General features: G+C 38.5%; 2 protein-coding genes across 2 annotated transcripts in view; one reads left to right on the top strand and one right to left on the bottom strand.

The window, feature by feature from the left end:
- The first annotated feature begins 6,556 nt into the window (after window positions 1–6,556).
- Window positions 6,557–15,358, top strand: ppa2 (inorganic pyrophosphatase 2). Its single transcript, XM_064335165.1, has 12 exons — window positions 6,557–6,770; window positions 7,941–8,005; window positions 9,060–9,104; window positions 9,476–9,529; window positions 10,597–10,716; window positions 11,872–11,958; window positions 12,046–12,172; window positions 12,268–12,395; window positions 12,644–12,729; window positions 13,254–13,323; window positions 13,514–13,553; window positions 14,421–15,358. The coding sequence occupies exons 1-12, from the start codon at window positions 6,596–6,598 to the stop codon at window positions 14,447–14,449; spliced, it is 1,026 nt and encodes a 341-aa protein (XP_064191235.1). The 5' UTR covers window positions 6,557–6,595; the 3' UTR covers window positions 14,450–15,358.
- Window positions 15,359–16,377: 1,019 nt separating this feature from the next.
- Window positions 16,378–21,141, bottom strand: part of tet2 (tet methylcytosine dioxygenase 2) — a 35,967-nt gene continuing 31,203 nt past the window's right edge. Inside the window, exon 10 of the mRNA XM_064335164.1 lies at window positions 16,378–20,919. Within this exon, the coding sequence (XP_064191234.1) occupies window positions 19,508–20,919 (1,412 nt within the window). The 3' untranslated portion in view covers window positions 16,378–19,507. The remainder of the gene's footprint in view (window positions 20,920–21,141) is intronic.

Raw genomic sequence — 21,141 nt, 5'->3', positions numbered from 1 at the left:
CTGAAATGCTCACTAGTGATATAGTAAAGCATTTGCATCTACCAAGCACGTGCAATGTAAATTATGGAGAAGGAGTTTGCATAGTAAGAAGCTGATCGTCTGTCTGACATTCAAGCCCCTTCTGGAGTAAATATCTGGGTGTACAAAGAGTAAACTGTATGCACAACTACCCTGTTTTCTTTTCAGTTTCCTAGCCTATTTTCCGTAGGAAGCTTGTGTTCACACTGTAAGATTGAATGAATAAAACCATAGTGGAAGGGCTGTTTAAAAACATTTCAATCAGATTTCCACGTTGATATTCATTTGCAGAGCAGATGTTTCAATTTATTCCAAAGATTGTTTGAACACAATCAAACAGAAAATTCTAAATACTGTGCACAAAAAAATAAAAGGAAGAAGTTTTGCAAGAGGATAAAATGCTTTGAACGTATGTCCATTTATAAGAAAGAACCCCATAATCCCATCACCATGTTAAGTTTTATCCAATTTCCTCAAATTACATACTCAACGCCCTGTCATATTAAAGCAATAAAATAAGCATAATAACAAATTGTATGGATTAAAAATTATTATTATTATTATTATTTTTTTTACTTTTAAAAGGAGCTCCTACATGTGCATTATCATGTACATACATGCACAAATGCATGCACACACACACACACACACACACGTATACATGTATATATATATATATATGTTGATATTGCTTACTGTTCACACCTAAGGAAGCTGTAAACAATAGACAGCTGCAGTATAACAAGGTTGGAGAGCGTTAAAAAAGCACATCATTTTTAATTACCTGGTTAGTGGTTGATACGTCTTCAGTTTGTGCTCCATCTTTTAGTTTTCTGCTCTAGTGGATACAGATGGGTGTATGAGAGCCATACAGCAGTAAAGCACAGAAAAAAATGTTTTAAGTCACCTAGCAAATGCATTGTGCAAAATAACAACAAAGGAGCATAACAATAACATGAATAATATTAATAAAAAATAATAATGGTGGTGCAGTGGGTAGCACTGTTGCCTCACAGCAAGAAGGTCCTGGGTTTGAATCCGGCCTGGGCCTTTCTGTGTGGAATTTGTATGTTCTGCCTGTGTCCGCGTGGGTTTCCTCCGGGTACTCTGGTTTCCTTCCACAGTCCAAAGGTAGGCTAACCGGAGACTCTAAAGTGCCAGTAGGTATGAGTGTGTGAGTGAATGGTATGTGTGCCCTGCGATAGATTGACGTCCTGTCCAGGGTGTATTCCTGCCTCTCGCACAATGCACGCTGGCATAGGTTCCAGCACCCCCCATGACCCTGCCCAGGATAAGTGGGTATAGATAATGGATGGACAGATAATAATAATAATAATAATAAGTATTAAAAAGCAAATTGTGCTGCACTTGCTGTAGCTCTTTTGTTTAATATTCTTACTTAGAAGAGAAGAAATGTAGTGCAATACAGTAAGCTCAACATTTTAAAGAGCAATTTAAAGTCAATTCATTGACATTGTTGTTGCAAAACAAATGTAACCAATTTAACAAGGGAGCTTTATTTTTAAATTTTGCATTTATTTTTTATATTCCAACATGAATATTGTGCTATTTTAATGAACTGCTTATATGACACACTGAACACAATTGCTGTAGTAAAATAGCACCAGTACTAACAATACTTTTTCATCTTCAAATAATAATCAAACCTTATTGCCACTTCCAGGCTATTTAAAAACACCGTGTGAGTTATAATGTGGTATTCATCCTCACCAGTACTACAGCTCTCCTTTAATCTAGATATTACGGGAGTGCTTGCCCAGAGCTCTTCTTCTGCAAGAAGCCTCAGGGTAATCCTAGATGACCAGCTCACCTTCTCTGACCATATAGCCACAGTGAGTTGGGCATATAGGCTCCGTCCATACAACATCTGAAGAATTTCCCTGTCATAATGCCTGTACTGGCCCAACAGTGGTGGAAGGGACTTCCCAAAAGGGTCACAAAATGGTCAGGAAAGCAAAAACATTGACTATTTTCTGACAGACTGAAGACCCACCTCTTCTGACTGCAAATATTTCCCCTCCCATTCCCACACCATAACACTTCCTCCTTTTGTATTAATTATTAATTTATGGACTAATTAATTTTGTAACTTATCATAGGTAAATTGTACTGGTGCTTAGCAGTGTTGTATTTTTTACTCGCTGGTCTGGGAATGTAGCTCCTACTATGCAGATTAATATACCCCTGTTTCTCTATTATTTTAAGTCACGGTGTCTGCTAAATTAATGTAGTGTAGTGCTGTGGCAAGAAACAAGCTATAGTAACCAAGCAACAGATGTTAAGCTTATGCACATTGCAGTTATGTGCTGGTAACTGGAGCTTAGCTATTTAACTGCTTTCCCTATGAACTGCAACCTTGGAGATCCAGGATGAAGCCAACAAGAGACAGTTATTAAATCCATACACCTGCATAAATAAACAAAAGTATTTCTGCTGAAGAGTTGGCACATGAAGTAGAGAGAATCACTGATAGCCTCGCCTCTACATTGTACCACAGGTAAAATATCAATCTTATCAAAATTTTGTATGCACTTTTGGAGCCCTGTTCTAGCGCAAGGTATGCAAATGCTCTCAGAATAATAAACAGACTAATCTTAGAGTAGTGCAGAGGCATTTTTAAAGAGTTTATCTGAAAAGGCAGAATGAAACGTCATATCACATGCTTCACCTGCATATTAAAATATGAAAGTCGGTGGAATAACTTTAGCTTGCTTTATCAGAATTCATGAATCAACAATAAGAGTACAGTTTCCACTTATCTTAATACGTATTTATATAATTACTAATACAAGATCACCTTTATTGGGAAACATGTCAGTAACAATGGTATTATATAATTCTTAAATTAATCCTGACATTCAAATGGACTTAAATTAATACACATACACTTAAAGGAATATTCAACAATAAAAATGGGAATAATAAGCAGAAATGGCCACCAAGTATTACTTTCTTGGTGAGAATTACAAATGACTGAACTTTCTTCTTCACAAAAGCTGATTCAATAAAGGGTGATGTTGTGTTTCCAGTTTCCACTGAAGTTCTCAAATAGACCACCTGGTATGATCAACATATGACTCTCTCATGTGACTTTAGTTAGACAAAGTAACTAATAAATTTTTAATCTTCTGGATAATTCCTCCAGAATCATCACCCACAAAGGAAAATCATTTGCAGGCCGCTTATGATGTCAAATTTGCATATTTTATGGATGCCTACCACCATGATGCCCATGAGATTGAAAACAGACCAGTCAATACAAACGTCATTCATACCTACTGTACCAGTACAGAATATGGTTCACACTACACTATATGGATGGGAAAGTTGAATCCTTTTTTCAGTATTTCTGATGTGATATTTCTGATGTGATATTAAGAACAAGTGATTATTCCAAGTTCAGCATGGCACACTTTTCCTTGATGGAATAAAGCCTTTAGACACATGACAGAGTGTGATCAAACGGGCAAGGGAAAGGATTACAACAGACTGTATGCACACAATAGGCTGGTTGGTCCCAGCGTGAACATGCTGAGGTTTGTGCAAATCAATTCTGTTCCCTCGCTGGCCCGTACACCTTCCTCTCAGTGCAGTTTACAGCACCAGGCGTGATATCTTTTGTTTAAACAAACTGAGTCATATGACAATAAAGTAAAGGAGAAATGGCATATGTGGGTGTTTGTTTATCAGGCGCCAAGCATGCAGGGAAGATAAGGACTTTGTCTCTGAATGCACAAGCCTAATTATCCCCTCAAAGCCATTTTAGCCTCTGGTGAAGTTCAAATAAAAAAATGAAAAAACATTTGATGGAAGAATGTGTGGTTTGCTTCCAAATATACAAAGTGGATGGCAGTGTAGTATAACGGGTAAGGAACTGGTTTTGTAACCTAAAGGTCACAGGCTCAATTCCCGGGTTGTACCCTTGAGCAAGGCACATAACGTGCACTGCTTCAGTATATATCCAGCTGTATAAATTAATGCAATGTAAATGTAACGTAAAAGTTGTGTAAGTCACTCTGGATAGCGTCTGCTAAATGCCTGTAATATAATGTCATTTTTAGAGAAAGTAAGAATGTCAGAGACAAGAAAAACCTCTATGTTATGACATAAGCAAGGAGAGCAGGCTTGGCTATAAAAGGCAAACCATATGACATATGACTACAAAGGTGACATCTCACTCTGGAAATGAGTGTCTATGGGTGGACATGCCAAATAATTGCACTGTGAGATTACTGTTCAGTTAATCCTGCTTAAAAATACATGCGAATGTCTGACAACTTACTGTACTGTACATTAAAAAAGTTTAAATTAATAATATGGTTTCCTGTGATTGTATGCACAAAAATAATTCATGAAAATTGTAATATTCATGGGCTGGCAGATAAAAATCATGGAAATATTTCTATGTTTTAAAAGGAGACAAAGATAAGATGTTCCACAACATCCTTATACATAGTGCATGGGCCACAAAAATTGCATAAATCATATAGGCAAATTGACTGTTATCTTTTGATCAGTACATAAGCAAAGCCAGTGTCTCTACTATGTTTGATAAATTGATTTATAAATATGAATATGCAATTTTAGCTTATTATTTTTAAGTCATATGATGTTAGGGTGTATGAGAAAATGCGTATCCTTGCTTGATGATGTTATTGGACTTTGTCCAAAGACTGTAGATTGTCATCAACTGCATTATGGAAATGGGAGCAAATCCATTTGCTTGGGACAACTGTTCAAGAGCAGGACTAGCCCAAGATCAGATATGCTATCAATGTATAAATGTTTTAACACCATACCTCAGGGACCGTTAAAATAATATAAATCCAACTGCCTCTTCTCTGTATCAGTACAAATCCTTATTCAAAGTTGAAGACAAAACATGATCCACTGGTTAAATAAAGGCTGCACACACATGACAAAAAGAGTGATCAATCATGTAAGATTTTATTTAATCAGACTGTAAATTAGTGACCATGTACACTATAGGCTGTCTAGTCCCAATGGCTTATATGTTGAGATTTCTGCAAATCTATTTCTTTCTCTCTCTGGTCTATGCGTCTTTCACTTAGGATATTTTACAGTGCCAAGTGCAATATCTTTTGTTTAAACAAACCTAGTCACATGACAATAAAGTAAGGCAGTAACCACATATGTGGGTGTTTGTTTGTCGGGTGCTGGACATGTATGAAAGATAAGGACTTTGTCGTTGAATGCATAGGCCAAATTATTCCTCCCAAAGCCATTTAGCCTGTGATGAGGTTCAAATGAAAAAATACAAAAGGATCACGAGACAGATTGCTCGTCTCTATGGTGACCGCTACAAAGATTTCTAGAGACAACAGGGCAGCGTTTCACTTAAAGAGAATTTGCATCACATTGGATAGTAGTGTTACCACTAGTAATGGCAGGACCTACAAATGTCAGCTCTGAAATCTAATCATGCAGGTTTGTTTAGTAAAAAAATAAAATAAAATAAATAATGTCTAACAATGTGGAATTTAAAGATAATTAATTATTAAAGGGTGTTTTCCATGGTGTCAATGAGAAAACAATACATGGCCTACAGAAAAATGAGCGTGTGAGCAATTTAGCCAGCCAGTCATTGTTTTTCATGCAATCTGAGGCTACAGTCATATTTTATGCTGATTCAAATGCACCAAAACCTTTGTGTGTGATATCTGTGCAACATAGTACAGTGTATAGAACTGGTATACAGTGTAGGCTGAGATTCCAGGTTGAATGTTATTATTCTACCATAGGACTAAGCACTTAAACATAATTGCTAAATAAATATATAGATATATAGCCTAAGTGTGAATTACACAAACTATGCAGATTGCCTGGAAACAGTGGATACAAATATGTGCTGTGGGAAAACAGAGATAAGAGCAACTTAAAATATCTAAATCTAAAACTAGTAAATATCCTAAGATGTTGATACATGAAATCACAAAATATACAATTTGTTTGCACAAAGTGATAATAATATATGTGCAACACAAGTACTCTTAGAGTTGGATGGGATACACTGTCCAAACATATTTTAGGTGGATAATGGATGCTAAAAGTTAATCAATGCAGCTTGTTCTACCATCTTCATATATATATATATATATATATATATATTATATATATATATATATATATATATATATATGTGTGTGTGTGTGTGTGTGTGTATATATATATATATATATATATATATATATAAATTATATTACATGCCACAGTATTATTATTATTATTATTATTATATTTACCTAAAATTATATTGCTATTTAAAAATAAAAACGAGCCAGTATGGCTGCAACATATGCTGCAACTAAAATGTGTATATCTCATTACAGCATGCCAGCCAGGATCATCACTTTGAAAGATGTCAGCCATTTTCTGTTGGCAAAGGTCGCTGTCTTCCATGTTCTTCTTGTAGAGACACTTTCCTTGGTTGACAGATAGATGGCAGTATGAGATTGGGAGGGAGCTCGGGGAAACAGCGACGTGGAAAGGAAATAGATGAACGGCAACAGGAACTCGCGTGAAAGCACCGTTAAGCATGCATTTTTCTCTGCAGTCCTGTTTGAGGATTTCCACTGCTTTTTTCGGCGCACGGTGTACTAAGCGGTGTTCGTTTCTTACACATATATCCCCATATTATCCAAGAAAAATGATGCATTACCAGACGGAAGAAAGAGGACGCCCGAATACTACTGATTACAGGATTTATTTTAGTAAGTCGTGACCGCAAAGTAGTAGCCCTCATTCATTTGACATTTCTTGCCTCGCGTTAACTGAACATTTGACAGTTCAAATCCTAGTTTTGGCCAAATATAATTTTGGTTGTCACTTGAATAATCCAACAATTGCAATATACGTGAATTTAACTAGCTACAATCAGTAATTTGCAATTTATATTAAGCCTATCCGTTAGCTGGCTAACGTAATCTTAGCCGTCAATGTGTTCTGCCCCTGAAGCTAGTAATGTAATGTCAGCAGATAGTCTACCTATTTTCGTCTACCTAATAATGTCAGCAGATTTCGTCTACCTAATTATAGAATTATTATGCAGTTTAAAGTTTTTTTTAAATCCTTTATCATAATTTAAACGGTGGAAAATAAAACGTTGCAATTTTAAGCATTGCTAAGTGTTATCTAAATTAACTTAGCCTAGCTAGAAAAGTGGTTCTTGGCTGTCCAGTTACTAACCGAAAATGCACAGCGATAGCTGGGTAGCTAGACAAATATACCTAAATGTATTTTGGTATGTGTTGGCACATGTTTTAAGCTTTTCCGTATGATCAGTAGAATATAACTAAAATCTCAGATGTCTGTAATTTAACCTTAAAAGATGAACGCGTCTCGGGCTGTTTCAGAAAGAAGTGAGCTAATGACGTAGCCTGACGGTGTCACGTGGAACCTCAATGTCATGCTGTGATTGGAAAAGCATGTCACGGACTATGGAATTCTGGTTTTCCGAGTCAATTTTTTTAAAACTCTACCGGGAAGAGCAACATTAAAGCCCCAGACCAGGCAGTTTAAACCGTTATGTAGGTTTTTGTAATGTTTAAAGCCTCAGCCATCGAAAACGAAAATTTGACAGACATATTCTCGTAAATAAAAATGGAAAATAAGTAAAAATGAGAAAATGTGGTTAATTTGCATTATGCAGTTTGGATATCTGGGTTATATTTTGTAATTGACGTCGTAAATATAGGTCATTTTCACTTGCAGGAGTCATCTTGACATTTTCACATGAATTTCCTGTGCGAACTATAAGGACAATAATATAGTAAAGTAGTGGATATTTAAAGTACTGTGATTTTGATTGAGCTCAAAACTTTGATTTAGTTTGTGATTTTAAATATATATATATATATTTATTCACTTATTTTGATTTCTAGAATCATCAGATGGGAAATACATCTCACCCTTCCACGACATTCCACTTTTTGCAGAAAGTGAACAGGTAAATGGTTATTTTAGATTCGTTAAATGTTGGGTTGTGTTTATATCATTGATGGTAGTGATTCTTGGTTTGTAAATTAATTCTAATGTTATTTTACTTTCCTTCCGCAAACCAAAAAAAAAAAGTTTTTATTGTTATACAAGAGCGAATATCAGAACTTAATATAGAAGTGTTTTGTACCATGTCGGTTAATACCCAAAATGATGCAATTGTCAGGGTTGGGGATGGGACACTGGTAGGCTAGGTCATTTTCAGTCCTGGCTGCAGTCTTCCTAGTTGATTGAAGGGTTGAAAGAAAAGTTCAATTTTTTTACATGCTTTATGAAGTTAAAAGTTAAATAATTTTGCATACATGGTTATCAATGAATCACACATCTTACCAGGACTCATAGTAAAAGGGTTACCCTCAGGACCAAGGATGTCACAGGGTTAGATTTTAGGGGAAATGATAAGCCTAAGGATGTACAGCCTGCTTTCACCATTAAACCTTTTTTCTGCCCTTACCTTGCCCTTGCCTAATTTTCACATTCAACTAAAGATGTTTCTGTGAGGTGAAATCCATCATAGAATGCAAGAAGCTGACAAGCATGAATGTGTAAACCACAGATATTTGAATCAATTTCATAGAAAAATTGGAAATCTTTGAAAAATGGAAGGAGACTAAACTGAACTAAACCTGACATCCTGGACTGAAAAGATTGTGTTTTTGCAGAGATCTTGCCAGTACTAGTACTTTAGAAATAGTTTGCCAACAACTGCCTCCCAAAAGGCTGTGCATGGTTTCCAAGAAAAGCAAATGCTCATAGCATCGTGCCATGCACTGAAGCATCCAGTTGAGATGGACATGGGCAGTGACAGCAATATGAACCAGATGTGAAGATAAGCTTGAGGAGAGAACTGGATCTGCTTAATCAGCACATTGTGAGCACTTTTTGCTGAGCTTTCTTATATGCCCTTTCAGGTTTTGGCCACTCTGACTTTTAGGGGTTGGTTTTAAGGGCGTACGCTTAAGATTTGTAGCCATCTAGTAATGGATGGTTTTGTTTCCCTATAGGAAAATGATGTGCCACAGAAGAAAGTAAGGAAGACTGAAAATGAGGTATTGTCCTCTTGATTACCTGTTGCTTGATACCTAGCAGAATAGCCAGCCTAAAATCTAAATTACACAACCTCTGTTATATTTGGCTAACTTGTTCATTCAGTAATTTATCTTGAATTGAAAACACAAGTTTCAGATTGAATGAAAGCAAGGTGTATGTCATTTGTAGGTTTTTATTTTTTATTTTATTTTATTTTTTTTTAACCTTTTTTCAACCTAGTATTTTATTTTGAATCATTGGTCCCCTGAGGAACTAAGGATTGTGTAAGGCCCGATGCTACAAATTATACTTCTGAAGCATGAAATAGACGTGGTCTGGCAAATCAAGTGAAGTCTGGTAAAGACCTTTTGATTTCTTTCCTTTTGCACAGGTCCTGTGTAATATGGTGGTGGAGGTGCCTCGCTGGTCAAATGCCAAAATGGAGGCAAGTCTTTGTTGCATCATATTAACTTTTCGTTTCCTTCATGAATAAATAGGAATGCTGTTCATAGCTTAACATTTACTTATATTACTAGTAATATTTCAATATTGGATTAAGCAATATTTCAAAATTGAACAGCATAGCATAGCTTAAGCAGTGCTTTCCCATGCAGTAGCATTGTACTGCTTTTTCTAACTAGTAAACGTTGATTTCCCATCCTCACCCATTGAACACACTCAGTAGTGGTCAATTCACTCCCTGCACCTACATAATATACCAATTAATTTCTCTGCAGTCTGTTTCATGTAGGCTATGTCATAAAGCAGCTTTTTCTGTCTTAAACTCTTCTGGATTGATTTAAACACTGTGGAGGCTGCATTCTCCTGTCAGCTTATTTTCCCTTGATTTTTCACATTGTTCCTTAAAAAACCTACTTTTATATCTGTCCCGATGCTCTTATAGAGCTCCGTGGTATGGGCAAGTTGAAGAAGAGGTTAGTTTGCTGAATTTAGAAAAACAAATACACCTTTGTTACCTGCTATTTGATAGCCGTTCCTTTTCCACTTCAGTTCTTTCCCACTAAGTACAATCAAAAAGAGAGAAACGGTGAAAGAGATACACTGATCTTCATTGCCCTGAAACCTCTTCTTCCTTATTGCTTTCCAACAATAGAACCTGGTTTCAATGACTAAATCCTCTATCTTAAGATGGGACAAAGTTGATAAATTTTAAAGCTGAGAAATATTAAGAATGTCCTTGTTGCTTAATTTTTAACGCTTCTCCTGTATGTAGTTGTAATGATAATTAAGCACTCTAGGCACACTGTAACACCGGACGTCCAACATCAAAGTCAGCATAAAGGTCATTTTAATTTTCAGCTGCAGCTGTGACTTGAAAATGAATAAATGATGTGGTGGCTGAAAGACACGGTTCAGAGTTTAACTGCGTGCATTTGTCCTTTTTCCTCCCGTTTTTTAAAGGTTGATGTGTGTAATGTGACTTTTTGAGGTGGGTATCATTATTCCCGACAGTTTTCGGTGTCCATAATGCTTTGGTAATCTGTTCCCTAGATTGCAACTAAAGAACCTCTGAATCCAATCAAGCAAGATGTCAAGAAGGGCAAGCTTCGATATGTTGCCAACGTGTTTCCCCATAAAGGATACATTTGGAACTATGGGGCGCTTCCGCAGGTAAGATCTGAAGGAAATACCCAGTTTGATGCGTTTCGCACCACTCCAAGAATGGAATAAGATGGTGTGGCATTGAAGGTCATGAGAAAGGTTGCAGGTTGAGAGAAAAATACTATTTTTAATCATTTTCCTCCTCTTTTATTCACCTTTAGCATTTAACCACGTGCCTCATGGGCATTTAAAGTTTTCCGCTGCTGTTAAATGTGTGGAAACCTAGAAACAAAAAGTTATACGTCCCAGTGTCAGTCTCAACTGTCGGTATTCACTGTGTGTTGATTCTATTCCATTTGCTGCACAACGTACTGTATGCATTGGAAATGCTACTCATTTTTAAAAGTACTTCCCACGTTTTATTAAACCAACTCCATGTGCTTATCTGAAATGTCTAGGTGTAGTGCCTTTGCCTTTATATTTTCTTGAAGTGCATGCATCTCTTCTACAAGACAAATTAAACAATATTAAAGAGAGACGTGTGCAGTTTAGCTTCTCTTTTTGGATTACATGGGTGGCTCAACTGACTAATACTCTTTTCAGATGCGCCCAACCGACTGGTATTGAATCCTCACCATGCCAGTGTAGGCTGTGGCTAGCAGCCCCAATGAGGTCTTCTAAAGATTTTCAGTCATCCAAGAAAATAATTTTACTGTTCTCGATTAATTTGGTTACATGTAGCATGGAAATTCAGTGTTTATGCAGATATTTACATGAAATTTGCATTGCATTCTCTTGTGTTTTTCTGTGAAATTCACTGGGGAAGAATAGCTCCTGGGCAATTGGGTTATGAGGACCATTGGCAGTTGTTAAATGTTATGAAATATTCATAGACCCAGCACAGGGCTTGCTTTTATCACCATATAAGTATTAGAATAAAATATGCAGTTGATAAAAATAGTGAACAGTCAAAAATGAAGAAATTAAAACTGGATAGGCACTATAAGTATCTCATGCTTATAAAATTAAATGCTGGTCCAAGAAACAGTTTCACCCTGGGCATTTTAAAGATATACTCAACAGTTAATTTCATTGTGTTGTTTCAAGCATCCCCTCTGGCGGTATGAGTTCAGGTTGGCTCAGTGCGCCCTTAACACACTGCATTTCGTCCGTGTTTTAAATCCATTTGGCCTGAGCGCGCGTTTCTGTGTTCTGTCGCTACAGACGTGGGAAGACCCGAAACACACGGACAAAGACACGTGCTGCTGCGGAGACAACGACCCCATCGACGTGTGCGACATCGGATCAAAGGTCCGGTCCGCAGACCGCTTTTCAAGCAAAGACTGAAAGCTTGATCTCAGCAATCGCCCCAGGTCAACTCTTTCCGTGCCCGTCCAGGTGTGCTCATCGGGGCAGGTGATCCAGGTGAAGGTCCTCGGTGTCCTGGCCCTGATCGACGAGGGGGAAACCGACTGGAAGGTCATCGTCATCAATGCCGAGGACCCAGACGCTCCAGCCTTAAACAGTGAGTTGCTCCACCTTGATTAATGCGAATCTGTCTGCTGCCGATTGGCTCATTGTATTCCCTCGCTTCATTGGCCCGTGCGTTGTGACCTGCAGGCATTGAGGATGTGCGTAAGAAAAGACCCGGCCATTTGGAAGCTACAGTGGACTGGTTTAAGAAGTACAAGATCCCGGACGGAAAGCCCGAAAACAAGTTTGCTTTCAACGGACAGTTCAAAGACAAGGTAGGCTACATGAAGAGCTGTGGTAACTGTTTTATGGTGTATATTTGAATAATCTATTATTCAGTATTTTTGTTCAACAACATTTTAGCTTTGTTTCTCGGTCAACTCAAATTTATTTTGTAATGGCCAGTTGCAAGTTTAGTCATCTCCAGACTACTCTTTCATCTGATCCAATGACCAAAGAATAACAGAAAAAGGCAGTTGTGCCACAGTGTTGATTAATGATAAAAACTGTTGCCCTCGTACAGGATTTTGCAATGGAGGTCATAAGGTCCACTCACGAGCACTGGAGGGCATTGGTGCAAAAACAGGATAACGGAGGAGAGATAAACTGGTGAGTGTTTGGAAATTCATTTTATTTGATTTTGTTAGATTTTTACGCTGCACTACACTGTTCGCATTGTTTGTCAGCAGCTGTCAGGTTACCCCAAATGTGCTTTTTTTAATGATAAGGCTTAGTGTGGTTTTTACTTTCATGCACAATGGGAAGTGTTGGGTGTGCACTGGAGCAACATGAATTTAATAGGGAATAATTATGACTATTCCCAGATGTGTTGGAGTGGAGTGGTATTTTCCTTAGTACTATTTCTTGAAATAGGGTTGAGAGTTTAGCACAGGGTGGCCAACCCAGGTCCTGGAGAGCCAAGTGGTCTGCTGGTTTTTGTTTTTACTCTGCACTTAATTGATCAATTAAAGCAGGTGATTACACAGTTACCTCACCTCACCTGGTTTCTTAGGCCTAAGCAGTTGTGTTGTACTTAAGGTGAAAACAAAAACCAGCAGACCCTGCGGCTCCCCTGGACCAGGGTTGGTCACCCCTGGTTTAGCACGTTTGCCTGACGTTCCCTGTCTTCGCAGTAAAAACCTGTCCGTGTGCGAGAGCCCTTTCAAATGCAGCGAGGAGGAGACCAGCGCAGTGGTGAAATCGGTGAGAGACAACATCATGCAGTATTATCCAGTCAAACGCCAATCCAGCCATAGTCGGCAGATCTGTGTTCCTGTGGGTAGCATTTAAACGATTGAGCTCAGCGAATGAAAACTCCGCAGCGGCCATTCTGTGCCTACGGTCAGCTTGGCTTCTCTGTTCACCATGTACCGTGTTGCTCATGTTCCCTTAGGCCCCTGAGTGTGGAAAAGCTGACTCGCTGCCCGCTGACGGTATGCTGTCTCTCTCTCTCTCTCTCTCTCTCTCTTACGTCAAGCCAGGATATACTGAGGTCGTCAGCCATGAATGAAGTGATGTCACTTCGTTTTCCCACATTAGCTGGAATAAAATCAGGCATTAGAAATTGTGTAACAAAAGAAAGCCTCATTGCACCCAGGTAAAAAAAAATAATGTACACATGGGCGGTGGAGTAATTTACTGAAGTAAACAATTACTTACCAGCAGATTATGCTACGGTTAGAAAAAAATGTTAAATTGGAAAATCGTAATTATTTATTTATTTGCGAATCATTTTGAGAATCATTTCCATGGCAGTGGGTCAAAGTGTGTATGGCCTGTGTGTTGCACTTAACCCCCCCTCCCCGCCCCGGTCCCGCAAGCTCACCTCGGGCAGCAGAAAGGCTAGATCCGTGCCCAGTAATGGTTCAAAACGAGCTCTTATCTCATCAAAGAGAGTTGCTTGTCACATGGGCCAGTCTACGTCAAGGAAAATGCTCTGCAACACCTTTTAGCGAGTCTGCAGCAGTAAAATTGGCTTTAGGCGCAAGAATGAATAGTGTGTTTGAGTAAAAGCAAGGACAAATCGGCTTCTAATCGTTTTCAGAAAATCATAAAATGTCCCACCCTGTGTACACTGGAGTCTTGTGCAGTTGAATTTCTGCTACAAATGAAATATAAAAATATGTTTGATTACTGAATGTGCAATATTTATTGCCATTAATGAAGAACAAGTAATAATGTATTGTTGCCAAAAGTTGTTTAACTTGAGTTTAATACTATTGAAACATTTAGTTTTGCTTCAATATCCTGACAGTCTACCAATACTGTACATACTTACCCAACCCTTTTTTCATTTCCAGTGGATAAGTGGTACTTCCTTCCAAAGTGAACCCAGAACCTTTCCTGCCAATGGTTTTCCAGATCCAAAGACTTGATACTTGGAAAATCAAAAACTGAAGCACTTGAAGAGAAAAAAAAAATGAAGAGGCTTGAGTTGTAAAGTACAATGTTTCCTCTTTATGCCTACTCAGCTCAAATGTATTTTTGATCTGTTTTATTTGATTTTATTTGAAATGCACTCCGAAGCTTAGTTTTTACTTTCAGCTGTTTAAAAAAAAATCTGAGATTTTTTTTTTTGAAGATAGGACTTTTTGCTTATGGATTATGGATTTAATGGGCTGGTTTTTGTAATTTTCACTTATCCTCTGTGTTATAAAACTAATTATATTAAGCAGTTCCAAGAAGAAGAAAAAAAAAAAAACACTGTGACCTAAATGGTAGTATAGTTTGAACTTATGAATTAGGTTTTGGCATCAAATGACAATGGGCTGTAAAGAATTATGTATTGCTGACCTGCATCTTATATTTAGTTTATGTGCTATGTGCCAATGTATTTCTTGGGAAAACACTCAGTAATCACCAGTAATCAGTGATGTCCAGTGATGTTAAGCAGTTATAATTTAATATGATTAGCAATGAATGCCGCTGGATGCTTGATGGAAGGTTTTATTTTCCTTTTCTTTTTCTTATTGGTGCCTTATTTTGTGTTGTGGGATATTTGTTTCCTCTGTATCATTAGCCTGTTGGAACATAGTATCGCCTCCTGTAAAATGTTTTGTAAAATCTTTCTAAAGCTCATTTATAGGGATATTGGGTGATCCTGCTTTGTTTTGATCGATCGCACATTATTTTCATTTTTTTTTTAAATAGTGTCCATTATTAGGAAAGGCAGTAGAAACCTAAGAGCCATTTTATTTAGATGCTCACTGATATTAAAGGGATTAAGGCCTTCATTGAACATGTCCTGTGCTGTGTGTGAGTCAAAAAGCCTCTTTCACTGTCCACCTCAGATATATATTAAGACAAGTGATTTCTCCAAAGACCTCCAAATGGCGAGTGTTTTGTTTAGACTCGGGCATTGCAAAATAGTTTTCTGTTGTAAAATAAGCTTTGTCGACATAAAGTCTGAAGAACTTTGAGACTCCAGCATAACGTGTTCACCATGCGCAATGAAAAGGTTATGATTTGTTTACGCAGAAGAAACAATGTTTGCGCTTTTATGCAAGCCTAAGAACCAACACACCGTTAAAAACGTAATCTAACACGCTCATCAGTCGTTTCTATAATGGCTTACCACTGGCTGGCAGTGTTACACTCCATGTTCAGTCGTTGCGGGTCCCATTGGCTATATTGAGGGAGTGCTTGGCCAGGACTGTATGTAATGTATGTAATGGCGAAACGGACAACAATGTTCATTCTGCCGAATAATTTTTATGCAAACAATGGACATTCATTTGAGGTTTCTCAGAGTAAGCACGTTTTTGTGATTAAAAATGACTGGATTTTGTTCGCTGGATTCTTACCGAGACAAGCATACCGACTTCATCATCATATGTGTCTTCTGCGGTTTTCCATAATGCAAAGGTGAGCCCACCACCACCAAGATTGTTTGTCCACCCCACATGTTGCAAAATAAGGAACCGTTGTTGCTAAAACATTGGTATTGTAAAATACTTTTTAGATATAAACTCGTGAGTTTTAACACGGAGTATTGTGTGACCAGATTTATTTTAAATTTCACCGTAAAAAAAAAACAGAATGAATGCAATTAAAGCCACTTTTGCCTAATAAAAACTGACCTTGTCGGTGCGACTTTGGGGATTAATGGTTCCTCGCCCTTTAGAAAAAGACCGGCCCGCACACAAATTTTATTAAGTAATGTTTGCGCAAAAGTTTGTGTAGGTCTTTCTTTTTTCGAAAGTGTGTTTTACGTCTGATTACAAGCAAAGGTAAAAGATTCACATGACAACAAAAAAGTGCTTTAAATAAATATAAATTTTATTAAAAACACCCACATCTCAGCAATATCAGGAATGATATAATAAACAGCTTTAAAATAAACTGCATTCAGTACATTACAATACTTACAGTATTTAGAGCCATTCTTATCTCCATCTCTTTTTTTGTAAGCATACCAAACAAGGGAACAAGGGAGGCGGTAAAAAATAAAGACAAAAGCAGGAAATAACACAGAAATATTTTACCTTTAGTGTCTAACTGCTAAATACCAACACGTGTACATTAACTGCTAGCTTAATGTAAGAACTGTGGGCACCCCCTGTGCATTAGTCAAGCACAAAGTCATTCAAGTAATGTTGACTCCACTCAGAACACTCCGAAGCATCTTCAAGTATGGCTATGCTTGTCACCTGCTATGTCCTACTACAAACCCTTTCATAATCACAACCTGCTACTGAACCTGGGTCCTGTACACAGAAAGTTACATTTACTTATTTTACAAAACCATAATTCTTACAAAACATTTATTTCTAAGCAATCTAGCTAGCTGTGACCTAGCACTGTAAAACAGCACAGTTTGTGAGACAGTAAGTTTGTGTGTGGTGTCTAAGTAATTGGGCATTAGTTGAGGATGGTCTACAGTCTGATAACTCCTTGGGATAGGTTGAGGAGAAATGGCTGTATAGTTTGGTTAGAATCATGGGCTCTGGATATGGCTGACAACTACAAAACTTCCACATATTGACATATTACAATAGCAGGGTTTTGAAATAAAACAATTTATACTTCTGTAATACAAACTCCTGGTATATACAATGTGGCATAATTTATTTTAAAAACATTTACAATATTCTACTTACCTTAAATAAAAGTTTTTTTTTTTTTAAGTTCATTTTATACTTTTCTGAAAAAAAAGAAATGAAGTGCTTTCAGAAAAGGATTATATAAATATTAGAGTGGGGTGGTTTGTCACTTTATAAACTTCTGCCCCGTCAAATATCACATTGAATTGAACAAAGAGGAAAAATAGATAAGCATAATGTAATCGTTTAGTGGTTATAAATAATTTTTGCTGTCACTATACATGGGCACACAGCATGCCTCTACTATCATAACTGCCCTTGTCTTTTTTCTTTTTCTTTTTTTAAGGTAAAAGCAAACTCATTGCCATTCACAAAATCCACACTTTTCCCTTTAGTCTGCTCAGTGCATATCATACATCCAAATAACTTCTCAACAGTTAATACTACTAAACATAAGACTAAAATAACTGCAGGTCTCTCTTACAGAGAATTTTTTTATTATTTTTTTTTAATTTTTTTAAGTAGGGCCTATATACAGCTAATTAATGGGGATTCAGAACAGAGAAGCAATGTCCCTGAACAAATGGAGACCATGAAATGAACACAGGTAATGTTGGCTTAACAAAAAAAAGATGAAAGATCCCTGATTTTGCTATGAAATCAAACCTTGCAGCTCAAGTTGCGCTTTCCTGACAGATCAAGCCCGGAAAAAGTAAGCGACAAACTCACGGTCTATGGATTTGGTTGCTGTAGTCATGATTGGATGACAGGGATGGTATGTATAACTTTAATGAAGATGCCTTTTTTTAACATAATCCTATTGCCAAACTAGTTCTGAGGTATATGACAAGTAGGTACGCCATCCGCCTTAGCCTTCTCATTGCCCGTAAAAGTTTCTCACATTATACGATTATAGTAGGTTGAGTAGCACCATTTGAAATAAAAATCAGCTCAATCCCAAAGAAATATGACTTATCTTTACAGTACTAAAATCTAAAGCGTAATTCAAAAGTTTTTTTTAAATTTTAATTTACTATACAAATCTCTTTTCATTATTATACAGTTAGATTACAATGATTTAAAGACCCCTCACAGCAAGCCAGCTGCCTCTAAAACCGCAATACGTACACACAGCTAACCCTGTTTCATGTTCCCTCGCCCTGTAGCTAAGAACATGTTTGTGATCACAACAGTCATATCACCACATGGATATCCCAGAATTCAGATTTGTTCTACGGACCTGTTGAGAACTGTGCTGTGACGTTCGTTCTACAGCCGTTACACAGAAATGAAAGAATCTCAGAACAAACAGGCTGGTCGTCAGTTGAATGGTACTGCTCCAGAAGAAATGCACCTTTTTCAGAATGGCTCAATAGCTCTACTTAAATTACATTAAAAAAAAATACCTAGGTTGTTTCCAGCAGTGAAAGAAGCACCAGGATAAATGTTTGTAAAAATCCTATTTGCATCCAGTGATGTCTGAAACTGCACTGTCATCAAACAGGTTGTTAATTTTATTTTGTACACAACCTATAAGCATTTTCATGGCTGAGAAGTCTGGAAAAAATGTAAATGTTTCCTGCCTGGCATCTTGGAATCAAAATATAATTGTCAATTGTCAATACAATTCACCTTCAATACTCAAAAGTGTTTTAAAAACACTAGTACTGTTACAAAAAGCTGTTGTTGAGGAAAGTCACATTTTGTTGATGAAGCTATTATCTAATTTCTACCTTTTTATTTGTAGAAAACATTATCCAAAGTAATTGCTGATTTGCCTGAAAAAGTAACATACAAACTGATGCACATTGTATATGAAGGCATTTGAATGGAATTGTATATTAAAGACACTCTTTGCTTGTAGCACCATGAATTAAGTTACCCACAGTTGGAGTTAATATTTCCTCATTAAGGTAAATGCATCTGTTTAAAAAAAAAAATAATAATAATAATTAAAGCCACCAAAATGAAACTTTGTTTCCAGTAATATAAATTCCTGATTTACAGGACATGAAGCACCAGAGTATTAGTACAGTATGTATCTTGAAAAGAAAAAAAAAAGATAAATAAATAAAATGTTACCTTGGGGTCACACCATTCAGTAAATATCAATCTTCAAGTGGCGGGCTAAAGGTGTAATTACACATTTTCCATTAATTCTACTGGATTTCTTCATCCATTCACACTTTTTTTCATAGGACCATGTCTTTTTTCCCCTCATACTGCCACTCTGTGTTAAGAGCTGTATGCAGCTTGTGGCTAATGGTGCTGAGGTTCTAATTTATAGTGCCTCTATTTATATGAATTTCTCCTGTGTCTTGTTACCATAAAACCTGAATGCAAACCTAAATGAAGCTGTTGTAAGGCCCCGTCACCTTGGTGAAGGCATAGGGAGATGTACTGACGTAAGTGTTCGTGGTGCAGGACATGGACTTCTCCTTGAGGTTTTGGACAAAGCGCTTGTAAGGGGGCTCGGTGTACTCCAGTGCCTCGGAATGTTCCCGCTTGACCTTCTTGTTTTTGCTGGGCGTGCCCTCGGCGCCATGCTTCTCTGTGTCCTCCTCTTTCTCCCGGGCCTTCTCCGCCATCTTGGCCTCCCACAGCGCCAGCCCGTGCTTGGCCTCGTTCATGTTCTTGTGCTGGTAGAAGACTAGCGAGATGCGGGTGGGGTGGGTCCTGTCGGGGTTCTTGAGTGGGGTGGTGGCGTGGAGCTCCCGCTTGGCGCACTCGATGAGGATGGAGCCATGGCTGGGGGCCACCGCCACCCCGCCAATGTCCGGATCCAGGAAGTTGTGCTCATTGTCTGACCACACGTCCTCTTTCTCCTTGGGATCTGGGACCTGCACCCCAGGCTCTTGTTTGATTTTGGTTCCTGGGATGATTCCGTTGGGCAGGCCGTACCCGGGTTGCGTGGGGTTTGGGCACTCGCTGCCCAGCGGCGGAAGCACCTGGCCGATCCCGTTTGCGGCGTGCAAGTTCATCTCCGGTTTGCTTTGCATACGGAAAGAGTCCTGGGCCGACTGGAATATCTGGGGGTTCTGGGCAAGGTAGGGGTTGGGGTACCTGCCAAACGGGCTGCTTTTGCTCGCGGCTGCATAGTCCAGACTCGGGTGGGCCGAAGCTGGTCGAGCGATGGCCTCCAAGAAGTGGGGTTCAGGCCCAGCATTGGGGCTGTAGGTTGAGTACGGACCCATGGGATGAACCCCGGGCGTCATACTACAGTTGCTGTAGCCGTTGACCTGTAGACCTTGCTCACCGTAGCGGGCTGGGTAGTTGACTCCATAGTGCTGATGGGGACTGTACTGCTGCTGAGGGTACAGCTGTGGCCTCTGATGGCGGTACATGTCCAAATGCTTTGGATTAGAGCCGTAATAAGGGTGGTAGTTCTCCACCGGCATGCTTCCATTGCACTGGTACCCTGGGTAAAGGCTGCTGGGGTTCAGGGAGCCGGGATAGGATCCTGCAGGATATGACCCGTTCAAATAGGAGTTTGGGACGTGTAAAGATGAGGGGTAAGGGCTGGCAGAGGCCGGTGATTGAGGGTAGTGCGGCTGGGAAGTGCTTGGGAATGGGTCTGTATGACTGGGAAACCTTGGGTAGCTGGCTGGATGCGGGGAGCCGGGGTAAGGGTTGGGCTGGCTCTGTAGCTGCTTTTGCTGCTGCTGCTGCTGCTGGGAAACCGTTAAGTGGCTGAGAGGGTGTGGCTGATGACCGGGCAGTGGGGTCCCCATGTGATTCTGGCTCTGGGGATGAGGACCTATGAAAAAGAGTGTCAAACAGAAGTTGATTCTGGAAACAGTGGTCTGTTGGGCACTCACAGGGAAATTGTTTCTCTTGAATTCTAGCAACTTAGAAAAAATGAGTGAAAAAGTAATGAGGGAATTAAGTCACTATTAATTTATGAGTTTTCTACTTTTTTGTTTAAAAATGCCTCAGTAGCAAATATATTTTTAAATGTTCCTCATGAGCAATGCTTCTT

Source organism: Anguilla rostrata, chromosome 5 (genome assembly GCF_018555375.3).
Source record: "Anguilla rostrata isolate EN2019 chromosome 5, ASM1855537v3, whole genome shotgun sequence".
In the NCBI taxonomy this organism is placed as follows: domain Eukaryota; kingdom Metazoa; phylum Chordata; class Actinopteri; order Anguilliformes; family Anguillidae; genus Anguilla; species Anguilla rostrata.
The sequence above is the reverse complement of the archived record's forward strand: the minus strand, read 5'-3'. Positions and strand labels throughout refer to the sequence as shown.

Excerpts from the sequence above, each read along its gene's own strand:
- ppa2 (XM_064335165.1), top strand. The coding sequence starts at position 6,596 with ATGCATTTTTCTCTGCAGTCCTGTTTGAGGATTTCCACTGCTTTTTTC. Across the intron at positions 8,006-9,059 it reads TTTTTGCAGAAAGTGAACAG|GAAAATGATGTGCCACAGAA; the intron begins GTAAATGGTTAT and ends GTTTCCCTATAG. Across the intron at positions 11,959-12,045 it reads TGTGCGACATCGGATCAAAG|GTGTGCTCATCGGGGCAGGT; the intron begins GTCCGGTCCGCA and ends GTGCCCGTCCAG.